This window comes from Bipolaris sorokiniana, assembly GCF_000338995.1.
Source record: "Bipolaris sorokiniana ND90Pr unplaced genomic scaffold COCSAscaffold_9, whole genome shotgun sequence".
Classification (NCBI taxonomy): Eukaryota; Fungi; Ascomycota; class Dothideomycetes; order Pleosporales; family Pleosporaceae; genus Bipolaris; species Bipolaris sorokiniana.
In genome coordinates, this window is record NW_006911903.1 from 1,049,617 (window position 1) to 1,060,991 (window position 11,375).

General features: G+C 47.8%; 5 protein-coding genes across 5 annotated transcripts; 2 read left to right on the plus strand and 3 right to left on the minus strand.

Annotated features, from left to right (window-relative positions):
• Positions 1-157: 157 nt before the first annotated feature.
• COCSADRAFT_37968 (uncharacterized protein) lies at positions 158-1,717 on the minus strand. Its single transcript, XM_007702849.1, has 4 exons — positions 1,190-1,717; positions 1,097-1,134; positions 948-1,049; positions 158-892 (listed from the first exon to the last, which is right to left on the minus strand). Exons 1-4 carry the CDS (start codon positions 1,466-1,468, stop codon positions 295-297), a joined length of 1,017 nt encoding a protein of 338 aa, XP_007701039.1. The 5' UTR covers positions 1,469-1,717; the 3' UTR covers positions 158-294.
• A 727-nt stretch (positions 1,718-2,444) lies between these two features.
• COCSADRAFT_337537 (uncharacterized protein) lies at positions 2,445-3,370 on the plus strand. Its single transcript, XM_007703159.1, has 2 exons — positions 2,445-2,901; positions 2,961-3,370. Exons 1-2 carry the CDS (start codon positions 2,553-2,555, stop codon positions 3,269-3,271), a joined length of 660 nt encoding a protein of 219 aa, XP_007701349.1. The 5' UTR covers positions 2,445-2,552; the 3' UTR covers positions 3,272-3,370.
• Positions 3,371-3,469: 99 nt separating this feature from the next.
• COCSADRAFT_161625 (uncharacterized protein) lies at positions 3,470-4,670 on the minus strand (the record flags this gene model as incomplete). Its single annotated transcript, XM_007703160.1, has 4 exons — positions 3,470-3,675; positions 3,853-4,071; positions 4,237-4,409; positions 4,480-4,670. The coding sequence occupies 4 exons, from the start codon at positions 4,668-4,670 to the stop codon at positions 3,470-3,472; spliced, it is 789 nt and encodes a 262-aa protein (XP_007701350.1).
• Positions 4,671-5,284: 614 nt separating this feature from the next.
• On the minus strand, positions 5,285-7,131 carry COCSADRAFT_359304 (uncharacterized protein). Its single transcript, XM_007703161.1, has 4 exons — positions 7,001-7,131; positions 6,401-6,766; positions 5,521-6,348; positions 5,285-5,462 (listed from the first exon to the last, which is right to left on the minus strand). Exons 2-4 carry the CDS (start codon positions 6,743-6,745, stop codon positions 5,352-5,354), a joined length of 1,284 nt encoding a protein of 427 aa, XP_007701351.1. The 5' UTR covers positions 6,746-6,766; positions 7,001-7,131; the 3' UTR covers positions 5,285-5,351.
• Positions 7,132-9,750: 2,619 nt separating this feature from the next.
• COCSADRAFT_93102 (uncharacterized protein) lies at positions 9,751-11,276 on the plus strand (the record flags this gene model as incomplete). Its single annotated transcript, XM_007703162.1, has 3 exons — positions 9,751-9,863; positions 9,922-10,305; positions 10,367-11,276. 3 exons carry the CDS (start codon positions 9,751-9,753, stop codon positions 11,274-11,276), a joined length of 1,407 nt encoding a protein of 468 aa, XP_007701352.1.
• Between the last annotated feature and the right edge of the window lie 99 nt (positions 11,277-11,375).

An 11,375-nucleotide genomic window follows, 5' to 3' on the forward strand; every position in this document is an offset into this window, starting at 1 on the left:
CCATGGGTTCGCTTGTCAGAGTAGCCGTCATACAAGAGCAACTAGTCTTGGCCGCTATAGACACCCCTGAAACACTTGGGACATGCTACTTGCCTGCTGTGGATGCAGCACTCAACTCTCTGCCTCGGGTCCGTCTTCATGGTAACTTTGCTATTTGTGTGAGTGTGTGTGAGAGGTGGCAAGGTTACGTGCATATTTCTATCTATTCGGTCTTGGCCTGACCTGATATTGACTATGACACTTCATCAAGCACGAGAACATGACTCTGAGACTAGGCTAGTATCATTTTACTACCTACGGCTTGTTGGCAAGGATCTTCTCAATCTCCTCCAAGACGTCCGGAGTCAACTTGGGCAGCAGCTTCATGGCGCCACAGTTGTCTTTGATCTGTTCGGGCTTCGATGCTCCAAGAATGACGGTGCTAACGTTGGGGTTGCTTGCAGCCCAGGCAAGCGCCAGTTGCGTCGTCGTGCCTCCAAGCCTCTCCGCAATCTTGGTGAGCTCCTTGACCTTCTTGATCTTGGCCTGTCCCTCTTCACTCTTGAGTTCCTCAATCGTCTTCTTGAAGAAGTCGGAGTTGGTTGCGAAGCGGCTGTCCTCGGGGATACCGTCATTGTACTTGCCCGTAAGCATGCCACTTGCCAGAGGGCTCCAGATGGTGGTACCGTATTGGTACTTCTTGTACAACGGAGCGTACTCCTTCTCGAACCTTTCACGATGGAAGGCGTTGTACTGGGGCTGCTCGACGACTGGTGCAATGAGGTGATACTTCTCTGCTATGTCGCACGCCTCTTGAATCTGCTCTGCAGACCACTCAGAAGTGCCCCAGTAGTAGGCCAAGTTCATGTTGATCGTCTGAGTGAAAGCCTCGACTATCTCCTTCATCGGTACACTAGAAGAAGCACATTAGCAAACGCACGTGACGAAAAAGGCGTGTCGTTGCATACTCGGGGTCGAAGCGATGAGCAAAGACAATGTCGACGTAGGAGTGGTCAAGTCGCTTCAGAGAGCTCTTCAACCCCTCGACAATGTGCTTCTTAGACAGACCCCTACACACTGGTTAGCCAAGAAGCAACACGGGATGGGGTCCACCTGCCTGGTGTTGGGCTCCTGCCTCCGTGTTCCAAAAAATATCTGTCAATCAGACATGTCAGTCTGAACCATGGAATGGGGTTGCAGATGGCGCTACCTTTGTTGACAAGACATACTCGTCACGCGGCCATTGCAGCTCCTTGAAGGCCTTGCCCATTTCAATTTCACACTCTCCAGCTGCATAGACCTCGGCAGTGTCGAAGAAGTTGATTCCGTGGTTCCAGGCTTCCTCCATGCAGTCCTTGACGATGGAGCCCTTCTGGGTTCCTCCATACGTCAGCCAACCGCCAAGGGACAGGACAGACACCTTGAGGCCGGCAGGGCCCAGGCGCCTGAACTGCATGTCCTTGGGGTCGAATTTGGTTTCTACGGGCATCTTGGCGGTGCTTTGAGGGTGTTGAGCTGGTGAGAAGAAGAAGAAGCTCCAAAGTGTGAGGGTGTCAATTGCGGGCGCTGGACGGTCATGAGAGGCAAGACATTGGAGAGCATTTGGTGGGGTAAGCCGCGGCACGGCTTAATGATGTCACGAACTATGCACAACAGGCAGCTGCCGACATAAGTAAGAGCTGGCTAGTTAGTTAGGGCAGGAGTAATACTAAGCTTCGGTGAGCCGCGGGCCGCTGACCAAAGATACCGACGCCGACACAGCTCTAGACAGGTGAGCGAGGCTTAACACATTAGTAACCACGCAGCTGTCGCGCATGGACTTGGCGCTCCAAAAGAGAGAAGGCGCGCAAGGCGCAGGGCGTCAGGTTAGTGGCTTGCAGGTGGCTCAGTAGCACGTGCGCCCGCGTCCAGCCAGATCAGGCCGCCTGAGACAACATCAAGGGCTGGTCAGCACGCTGCAATTATGCCCCGCTGCCAGCCAGCCATGCATTGTGCCCTGGACCTGAACAGGATGCCCTATGTTGCACAATGGCCTTGCAATTTTACTTGTAGTGGTGCTAGAGTCGATTTTGACGGTTGTTGAATGGCATTGGCAAAGGGCTTGTCGCCGTCTGTTTCACGTTTCGAAACACGACCACCAGCTGAGCTGCACTCATCCAATCACCAGCCCACAACGCCTAGTCACGTGCGTCTTCATCGCGCCTGAGGGAAATGATTGGCGGTGGCGGCTCGTTGATCGGTGGCTACGCTTACACAACTCCTGAAGGGCACATGGAGTAGGACGCCTGAAAGAACGAGGCCACAGTGTGCACCGCCCTATATCTTGGGCGTTTGCTTCCTCATCACACTGCCTCATTGTCCATCCTTGATTCTTTATTTAGCCATTCATTTTCTGCGGGGCAGAAGAACAGACCATTCACGTCTATTCTGTTAAGAAACATTGTATTCCATTCTTTTTTTTTCTACATAACAGAACATTCAACCGCACACTCTCTACCGTTGCCTATTTATTCATACCCGGTTTCCACTACGACCACCAAGAATTTATTTTCAACACCACCATCATCAACAACATGGGCTTCAAGAAGAACCTTTTCTGTGCGGGCGCTTTCGCCCTTGGCGCCCTTGCCGCACCCCTGCCTGACTGCCCGGATCGCGCCCCAGCTGCCGGACCTGCAGCCCTGACTGCGGCCACGCTGATCGCCATCGCACCCAAGACCGAATCCTGCGCAGGTGCAGACTTCCCGGACGAGTGTGCAGATGCCTCAAAGGCCGCCGCTGCATTGAGCAAGGCATTCAAGACCTACAAGATCACCTCAAAAGGAGAACAGGCCGCAATCATTGCCTATGAACTATTCGAGAGCGGCGATTTCAAGTACAAAAAGAACCACTTCCCCGGTCGCCCCGGCCAGGGAACAAGGAGTAAGTAACACCACTATGCCAAATCCAACAACACACGTACTAACCACCTATCTTTCTAGTGATGGCTATGCCAAACTACGTCGAGCAGTACGCCACCAGTGTCGCTGGCGCAGATGCTGTTGCAAAGGCCAAGGCTGCAGGAGGTGACGCCGGTTTGGTAGCCGTGCTTGCACTTGTCAACAGCGACGATGAGAAGAGCTTCGGCAGTGCAGCCTGGTTTGTCAGCACAGTGTGCAGCGCTGAAGTACGCGCCGGCCTTGCTGCTGCGACCAAGGACGGTTGGAACAAGTTCTTGAGCGAATGCGTCGAGACGCCCGCCGACCCTACACGCGACCCTGCCTGGACCGCTGCCATTGCCAACATCAAGTAAAGGCTACTAGACTTGTTCTTGCCTTGCTGCATTTTGCAGCCTGATGCCCCCTTTTCTCTTCTCCCTTGAATACTTTGCCATTATGGTTCTTCATGTCATCACTTTTCCAATATATATAACATTTCACAAATGATACGCTTCCATGAGTGCATTTGTTTAGTCATTGACCCCGTACGTGCAGCTCACGCCAACCATCCCTCAAGAATTTTCATCCTCGACCCAATAATCGTCCTTTACAATCTCTGACATCGTTGCTCTCTTAGCTGGATCGAGATTGGTCATCCTCAAGATCAACCTCTTTGCTTCGTCAGTGAGGTTACGGAACTCGTTCTCCTTCACTGCCTGCCATAAACCAGTCAGAATCTCGCCAGTCTTCGCATCATCGACATGCTGTACAAGTGCACCTGGTAGCGGGCCAAAAGTCATAAGTATTTTGAACAAAAACTATCACCTCAGGCTCCAAGTCGAACTCTGCGAAGTCGAAGTTCAATGACTGCACCCCCGCCGCCCGTGATGACGTAGAGACACTTGGATCGGGCAATTAATAAGCTTTTGCAGGTCTAACCAAGCAGAAGACTTACCAAAAGAGTAAAGGAGAAGACTTTGGAAGGCTTTCCTGCGCCTCTTCCTAGCTGTCCTTCCAGACTTACGCCATATGATGTTTCCAATCTTGTAGCTCAGTAGTTTGTCGCCCTTTAATTTCAACGCGCAGTCCATATCGCCCAAGACTATTTTCCCAAGGTGAAATTCGTCGCTCGAATCCACGTACCAATTCAGGAAGATATCTTCTGGTTTCACATCTATAGTTCAAATTAGCAAAAAAAGCTTTTGTTGAAGCTGGGACATGCAGGCAGTTTTGTACCCAGGTGGATTCAGTTTCTCTCATGCATGTCAGCAAGTATTTTCCCGGTCTCTAACAACATCCTCTTCCTCGCTGTCAACGGAAGTGGAGGATAATTCTCTACCAATGCGAGCAAATCGGTTTTGAAGAATTCGTAGACAAGAATGGTCTCTTTTTTCGATCTTGTCAATAGGATTGCGAAGATGGGGATGGGTTTTAAACCCGGCTTTGAACTTTTGTAGATGCCCCAAGATGGATTCGGAAACGGGCTTTACGGCGTAAGGCGTCTTGCCATAACTAGAAGAAGAAAAATGCTAGTTAGTTCCACGTAGTTTCGATAGATGCGTGCGGAGTTTCGGAAACTCACAGCGCAAGACAGACGCTAAGTTCGGGCTTCTTGGGGTGCCGTTGGAGCACTTTTTGGAGGCTGTACTCGCGACCACTCTGCCCGACGAGCGTGGAGACCATCCTTGCAGCTTGGAGAATACGGACCGGACGAACAACCATGTGAGGTTCGAGACGTAACAAGCCACCGTAGGGCCCTGTTCGGTTACGCATTTTGCGGTTACGTTTTTGATACTAATTTGTGTATAGAGGTTTGGCAAGAGGGGGCCTGGCTAGCATTGCGGCTGGACTTATCCAGATATAGACAGCTGGTGAAGTAGCTCATCACTCGGTACCAAGTGATGTAGCTGGTCCACCAAAACTACCAGACATGGTAGTCACATCACCAATCGCAGCCTCGAGATCCAGCTGGAGCTCACAGAAGAGCGTTTTAAAATCGCATTTTGTCATTTTTTTTTAAATAGAATGAAGAGTAAGGGTAAAGTAAGTATATTAGCGTTACGCTAACAAAACGCAGTAAAGGTTAATGCTTTACAAACGCGTCTTTCACTGAACATGAAAGCGTTCTTAACCGTGTTTTAGAAAAGCAGCCCAAATTTAGCTAGTAAAACGCAAAATGCTGAACCCAACAGGCCCTTAGTGATTTTGGGGTGGGTGGGGCGTTGACGGTCAACAGACGTTGCTAAGGATAAAATCAGTTTACCCAAATAATTTGTTGCCCCGCTGTGACTAACGCCCTGCGATGATCGTGACTTTCTAGCGAGATGGAGGAGTTCCGCTATATCAAAAATAAAGGGAAAGGCGAACTATTTCCTTACTAAGTACGAAAGTGGGACGGATGAGGTATTTGGCCATGGGATCATCATGTCGTGTTCGACTATTAAAGATAGATCTTTATGCTGGTTTAACTAGTTTCCGGTCTGTAAACTTTACCTTGAGTTCTACTGGTCTAACAAACCAGCCGTTGCGGAAACGAACTTCACGAGACCCTTCTTCCAATTCAAGCTTGAGTGGGGTAAATTAGTCATTGGCGTGGGACAACGCAGGAAACGTTTTTACTCACCTCGAATCTTCGAAGAACTGCTGGAATGAGCTTGTAAACTTCCATCATGCCAATGTGTTTTCCAAGGCACACGCGTGGCCCTTTACCAAAACTCATAATGTAGTAATCCATCTCTTTGATTCGAGCGATTTCTGCCTCTCGGTCTTTGGATGGGTCCACAAGCCAGCGCTCTGGCACGAAATCATCAAGGTCATCTCCGAAAATCTCTGTCCGGCGATGGATAACCCATGCATTGCACCCGACAATTGTTCCTCCTTTGATAAACTGACCGTCGATCATCGCTCCCTCTGGTGGAACAACTCTCTCGAACGGCAATCCTGGGGCGGGGTGGAGGCGAAATGCTTCTTTGATGCAGGCATCAAGGTAGGGAAGTTCCTGACTCTCTTGCCACGTGACTGTTCCTGTTGCATTGTCTTTGAAGTGACCTTGCAATGCTTTGTGATCAAGTTCTTCATAAACCTTTTCCAAGCATCTGGGGTTTCTCAGAAGCGAGGCGAAAACACCACTCATTGATACGGCTGCAGGCTCGGATCCAGCAAAGGCCATAGAGACGCACATGGTGACTACAAGTTGATCGTTGAAAAAGTCCGGCCTGTCATGTTTGGCCTGGATGAACTTGGAGAGGAAGTCCTGTGGCATATTCGTATCGTTTCTTTGCCAAGCAAGATTTTCTTTCGAGAAGACCGTCCCAGAAGGATGTCGTTCAGCCAGGCGGGCCCTCGCAAAGCTTGCGACAGGATACGAAGAGTCGATCAGTCCGTACCTAGCTGCAAGCAGTTTGATTGGATTCTTTTTCCATAACTTGTCTAGAACAGGAATCTGTCCCACCTTTTTGCTGTTGTTAGTTCGGTACATAAAAGCAATATGATATCTAACGTACCACGGCAGCATAGTCGAATAGGGCGGAGTTTCCCTTGACGATCCCCTCAATATCATAGTTACTCTCCAAAAAGCCATGCCTTTTGGAGTAAACTAGTTCACCAATAACGTCGAAAGTATAGAATTGAAGCCACTGGTAGAAATCGCAATATTTACCAGTATTCGAAAATCGTTCCTGTGTCTGATGGAGAAACACGTCATTCACAGAGTCGAAGATAGGCTCATACTGCATCTGGGCTGACATGGAAAAGACGCTATTAACGCTGCGCTTCAACTGGGAGTGATATTCTTCCGACTGGGTGCTGAATAGTGTTGGTAGCTTCTTTCCTTCCTTTGAGGTTGCCATCTGTACGGGGTAAAAGTCTGACTAGCCAGGATTTAGCATGAGAGGATAGATCAGACAGAATAGCAAGATGACTGTACCTTGGTGAAGCCTTTACCCAAAGCGTATATAGCTTTGACAGATTTCGGATTGGCAAAGGACAAGCAGTTTGGCCCAAGGCGAACGATATCCCCATGCTTGCTATGCAAATCTATATGCCACTGTTCAGGTCGTCTTTGCCATGCCTTGAAAAACCTGTACCAGTCGGTGAAAGCGCACGCCAGCGGCCCTGGATACTTGTTCAACTCTCGATTATAGTAGTTGCGGGCTAGGTAAATGAACACAGACAACACAAAAGCCAGAGGCAAGTATTGACTCAGCGCGCGAGTGAAGATGTCTGTGAGCATAGTGAAAGGTGCTTCTGTTTCTGCATGCGATGTCATGAAGCGATCTAGTCCGATTTATACATAAATTACGCACGCCTTACCGGGCGTCTTATTGAACTCCGAGTCCATCTGCCGAATGAGCCCTGTACATACAGGCACCAAGGTATTTAATGTGGGGGCAGCAGCCAAGGAGCTGATCCGATCCTGATTAGGTTACTCAGTTGATTTTAATATCAACCATGGCCACCTTCCGCAGCTGTTATAGCTTCGCATTAGTATTTCTGGTGTAATAGCCTTCTAGGCCTCTATTACAAACCTCTAAAGTTAGTATAGGCGAGTTCGAGGCGTTACAGGCTTATTCATTTTTGCTTAATACAAATAGGTTCTCCCCAAAGGAAGAGTAAGATTTAGGAGGGGACAATCTTGGTCAGCTGTAAGATCAGATGTTTTTAGCTAGAATACTAAGTTTTCAATCTATCCGAAGTCCTGCTAAACAAAAACGGGATAGCTCTCGGGTATTAAATACTTTCCTAACTGTATATAGGTGCCAAAGCGCATTGCTTTGCCAAGAAGGCTATATCATGAGAGCAGGGCCGAAATGGTACCGGTCATGTCAGGGGGTTCTGATGGCAAACTAGCAATATAGGGACTGACCTCGGTTAGATTGATAGACTGATTGCGTGTCTCTGTTACGCGGAGTTGGGTATTCTGTACACTGAGCAGTTGGAGTTTTTGGAAGCGGAATATTAGCCTAAGACCTATGTTTTAGGATTATTTAGTAGCTAGAACTCAGATAATGAGATGTAGAGTAGTTCTTCGTTATATTCCCTGATACTCCCTTTACTCTACTTTCACGGCCACAGCAATAGCAGAAAATACTATGCCTAACTACAAGAGTGGTAAACTCGACTGTATCGTATGGCACTACCTCGGTGATACTGCTTAGCGACCGTCAGGAAATGATGCGTTCTAGCCAGTCGGAGGGAGAAGGCGGAATACCAAGTAGGCCCAGACATTTCCCCAAGAGGACTAGAAAAGCCGATCGGAACATACTATGCTACATGGCACAAGTTTTGTATATGGAGACGCTAAAGTCTCACAATCCGGCGTTATATCGGATGGATCTCTACCTAATTAGTAATAGCACAGATTTCCTTCTTTTCAACCACGCCTACAAGTAACTTGTCTTTTTTTAATGTAGATACTGTTAAGGGCGAAGAGGCCTTCGAACCAGTTTGCATTAACCTATAGTACAAAAGAAGAAAGATGAAAGAAAGTAAAGCTATCGTACGACGTATCTCACTTTGTGCTCCTGCCTTAGGTTCTTTCGTACGAATAAGGTTTCGTGACTGAGCGGTGTGAAGAGGACACGTGATACAATCACGTGTTTCACTTACGGGCGCAGCTCATTACAGAAAGAGCTCGCACTATTCTAGAAAAAGAAGTAAAGGTTTGTTAACGTAGAGAGTTATTATAAGAGAATTTTACCTCTTATAGATAGATAGATATAGATAAAGCTAAAGCTTATTTTTATATAAGATAAAGAATTAGCTTACTAAAGAATAAAAAGATTTTATAAATAGGTAGTAATAATTATATAATTAGCTCCACGTTATTAAAATAGAGACTTAGAAGTAGATTGTTCTAGAATATTTAGAAAATCTAGTAGCTAAGATTGTAACGGCGCAGGCAAGACTACTCGGATCAGTATCGGCAGTAGCGTCACTCAGAGGCATATGGGAGTGCGTGGGACATCAAACGAGCCTTGATTCGAATAGACACCTATAGGCCTTGTACGAAAGGATATCAAAAATCTATCGAGCTACGGTATGGAGAAGGTGGGGTTTTATATCAGCAGATCTGCCCTCGGCTAGTGCGTGCCCATGTTCGGATCCCTTTCGGATGTTAGTTCAGTGTGTACTCGAACCGTTACAAAGATAGGCGACAGGTGCTAAGCTATAATAGAAGCTTAGGGCGGCTATACTAAATATTAACTAGCGTGTATTATTATCTAAAATAAGATTAGGTTAAATCAGCCCTCTTGCTAGTGGCTTATATAAATTAATTGTGCCATGTAGCACAGTATCACATTATGGGTGTAGCGTACATCGGATCTGGTAGTGATCAAAGATTGCGAACGGACGATGCCAAGAAGCGGTTGCATGTAATGACCCGCCCATCGTTCGAGCTTGGCTCATTTACGCTTCAATCAGCTGTATGTGCAGGCAAAATATCAAGTTACCCGACTTAGAGCCCAGCACACTAACGCTCTTCCCCCACCCCCGCCACCGCCTACCCGCATTGATGAGATACGGCCCGCACCGACAAGAGGGATTTACACGCACGGACGGAAGCTGCACCTGCTAACCCCGAGAAAATAGCGAGGAATAGGACCGATGTACACGGATGAAATGGTATATGGAATCTTATCATGCACTGGGGGACACTATTCGGCAATTAGGGACCTGGCTCGAATCGCGATGTAACTATAATTCAGAGAACGCCAACCCTTTGCTCAATTGCAAGCTTCATTCTTAACTTTATTTGCCTTGGCACCCAAAGCCAATTGTAGAAGTCATGATTCCTGAGAAAGTCCGCGGGGGCACACCTGCAACTGAGCCAATTCATCCAGAGATCGTAACAATGACAAACCCTCTAGACTGGAGCGGACCAAACGATCCAGATAACCCAGTTAATTGGCCAAACTGGAAGCGATATTTCCATATTGTTCCTCCAGCCATAATTTCCTTTACAGCGTAAAAAAACTCCAATGATCACTGTGTCAATGACCTCACACTAATCCATCATTCATAGGACCTTAGGGGCATCAATCTATACACCTTCCTATCCCATCGTCCAGGAAAAGTTCGACACGAGCTCTACAGTAGCACTCTTACCCCAGTCTTTGTATGTTCTAGCACTGGGGTTTGGACCTCTGATCGCTGCTCCGCTCTCCGAAACATATGGAAGGTACATTGTGTACGCAGTCACTACGCCCCTGGCAGCAGTTTTCACCGTGGGAGCTGGATTCTCGCAAAACATACAAACGTTATGCGTTATGAGATTCTTCGCCGGAATGGCTTTTAGCCCTTCGTTAGCTATTGGTACGGGAAGTGTTGGTGACCTAACTGTGCCTGAAAGAAGAGCGGCTCCATCGGCGCTCTACATCATGACACCATTTCTGGGCCCGGCGTTCGGGTAAGTACCTAGGTCCGCATTCTTTTCGGGTTACATACTTCTTTCTCACAATCTGTAATAGTCCTGTGTTAGGCTCCCTCGTAACCGTCAAGATGTCCTGGCGCTGGACGCAATGGACTTTAATATTCTTTGCGATCCTGTCAATGATTGTGCTTGCGTTCTCTCAGGAAACATACAAAGCAAGTATTCTCTCTAAGAGGGCGCGACGGCAGAACATTCCACTTCCCTCTGGACCACCAACATCAACCAAAATAAGACGATTCTTCACCATAACACTCATTCGTCCATTGCATATGCTACTCTCTGAACCAATCGTCGGCTTCTTCAGCCTTTACACTGGGTTCAACTTCTCGGTCGTCTTTGCGTTTATGGCGGCCTATCCTTTTATTTTTCGATCTGTTTACAACTTCAGCACGATTCCCTCGGGGTTGGTCTTCCTCGCCATCGGGCTTGGTGGAGCTTTGGCCGTACCTACGGTCCTACTTTGTGATCATTATTTCTATCAACCCCGTGTTCGTGAGTCCAAAATCTCCGGCAAGGGTGGGATAGTTGCCCCAGAATATCGTCTTTATCCTGCAATGGCGGCTTGCTTCGGTGTACCGATGGCGTTGTTTTGGTTTGGTTGGACTGCTCAACCAACAATCTCTTGGTGGAGTCCTGTGATCGCTTCAATTCCTTTTGCATGGGGAAACTCGACAATATTTATTTCTGCAACTGCATACCTGCTTGATACTTATCAAGCTCTCTACGGAGCCAGTGCGATGGCGGCCAATGCTCTTGTTCGGTATCTCCTTGGCGCCGCTCTGCCGTTGTTTACCTTACAAATGTACAAAGGTCTAGGGATAGAATGGGCTACAAGTCTATTGGGTTTCATTTCTGTTGCATGTATTCCGATTCCGTGGGTCCTTTTCTTCTACGGCCCATCCATTCGATCGAGAAGTGGTTATGAGACAATTAAGGTGCCAGAGTAAAGGTCTGAATGGCATGGCATGCTGTCCGAGTTGGGATGAACACTCCGCAGAGGGCAAGCGTGCTAGCAATTAGGTTAGTTGATTTTAAGCCTCATATTG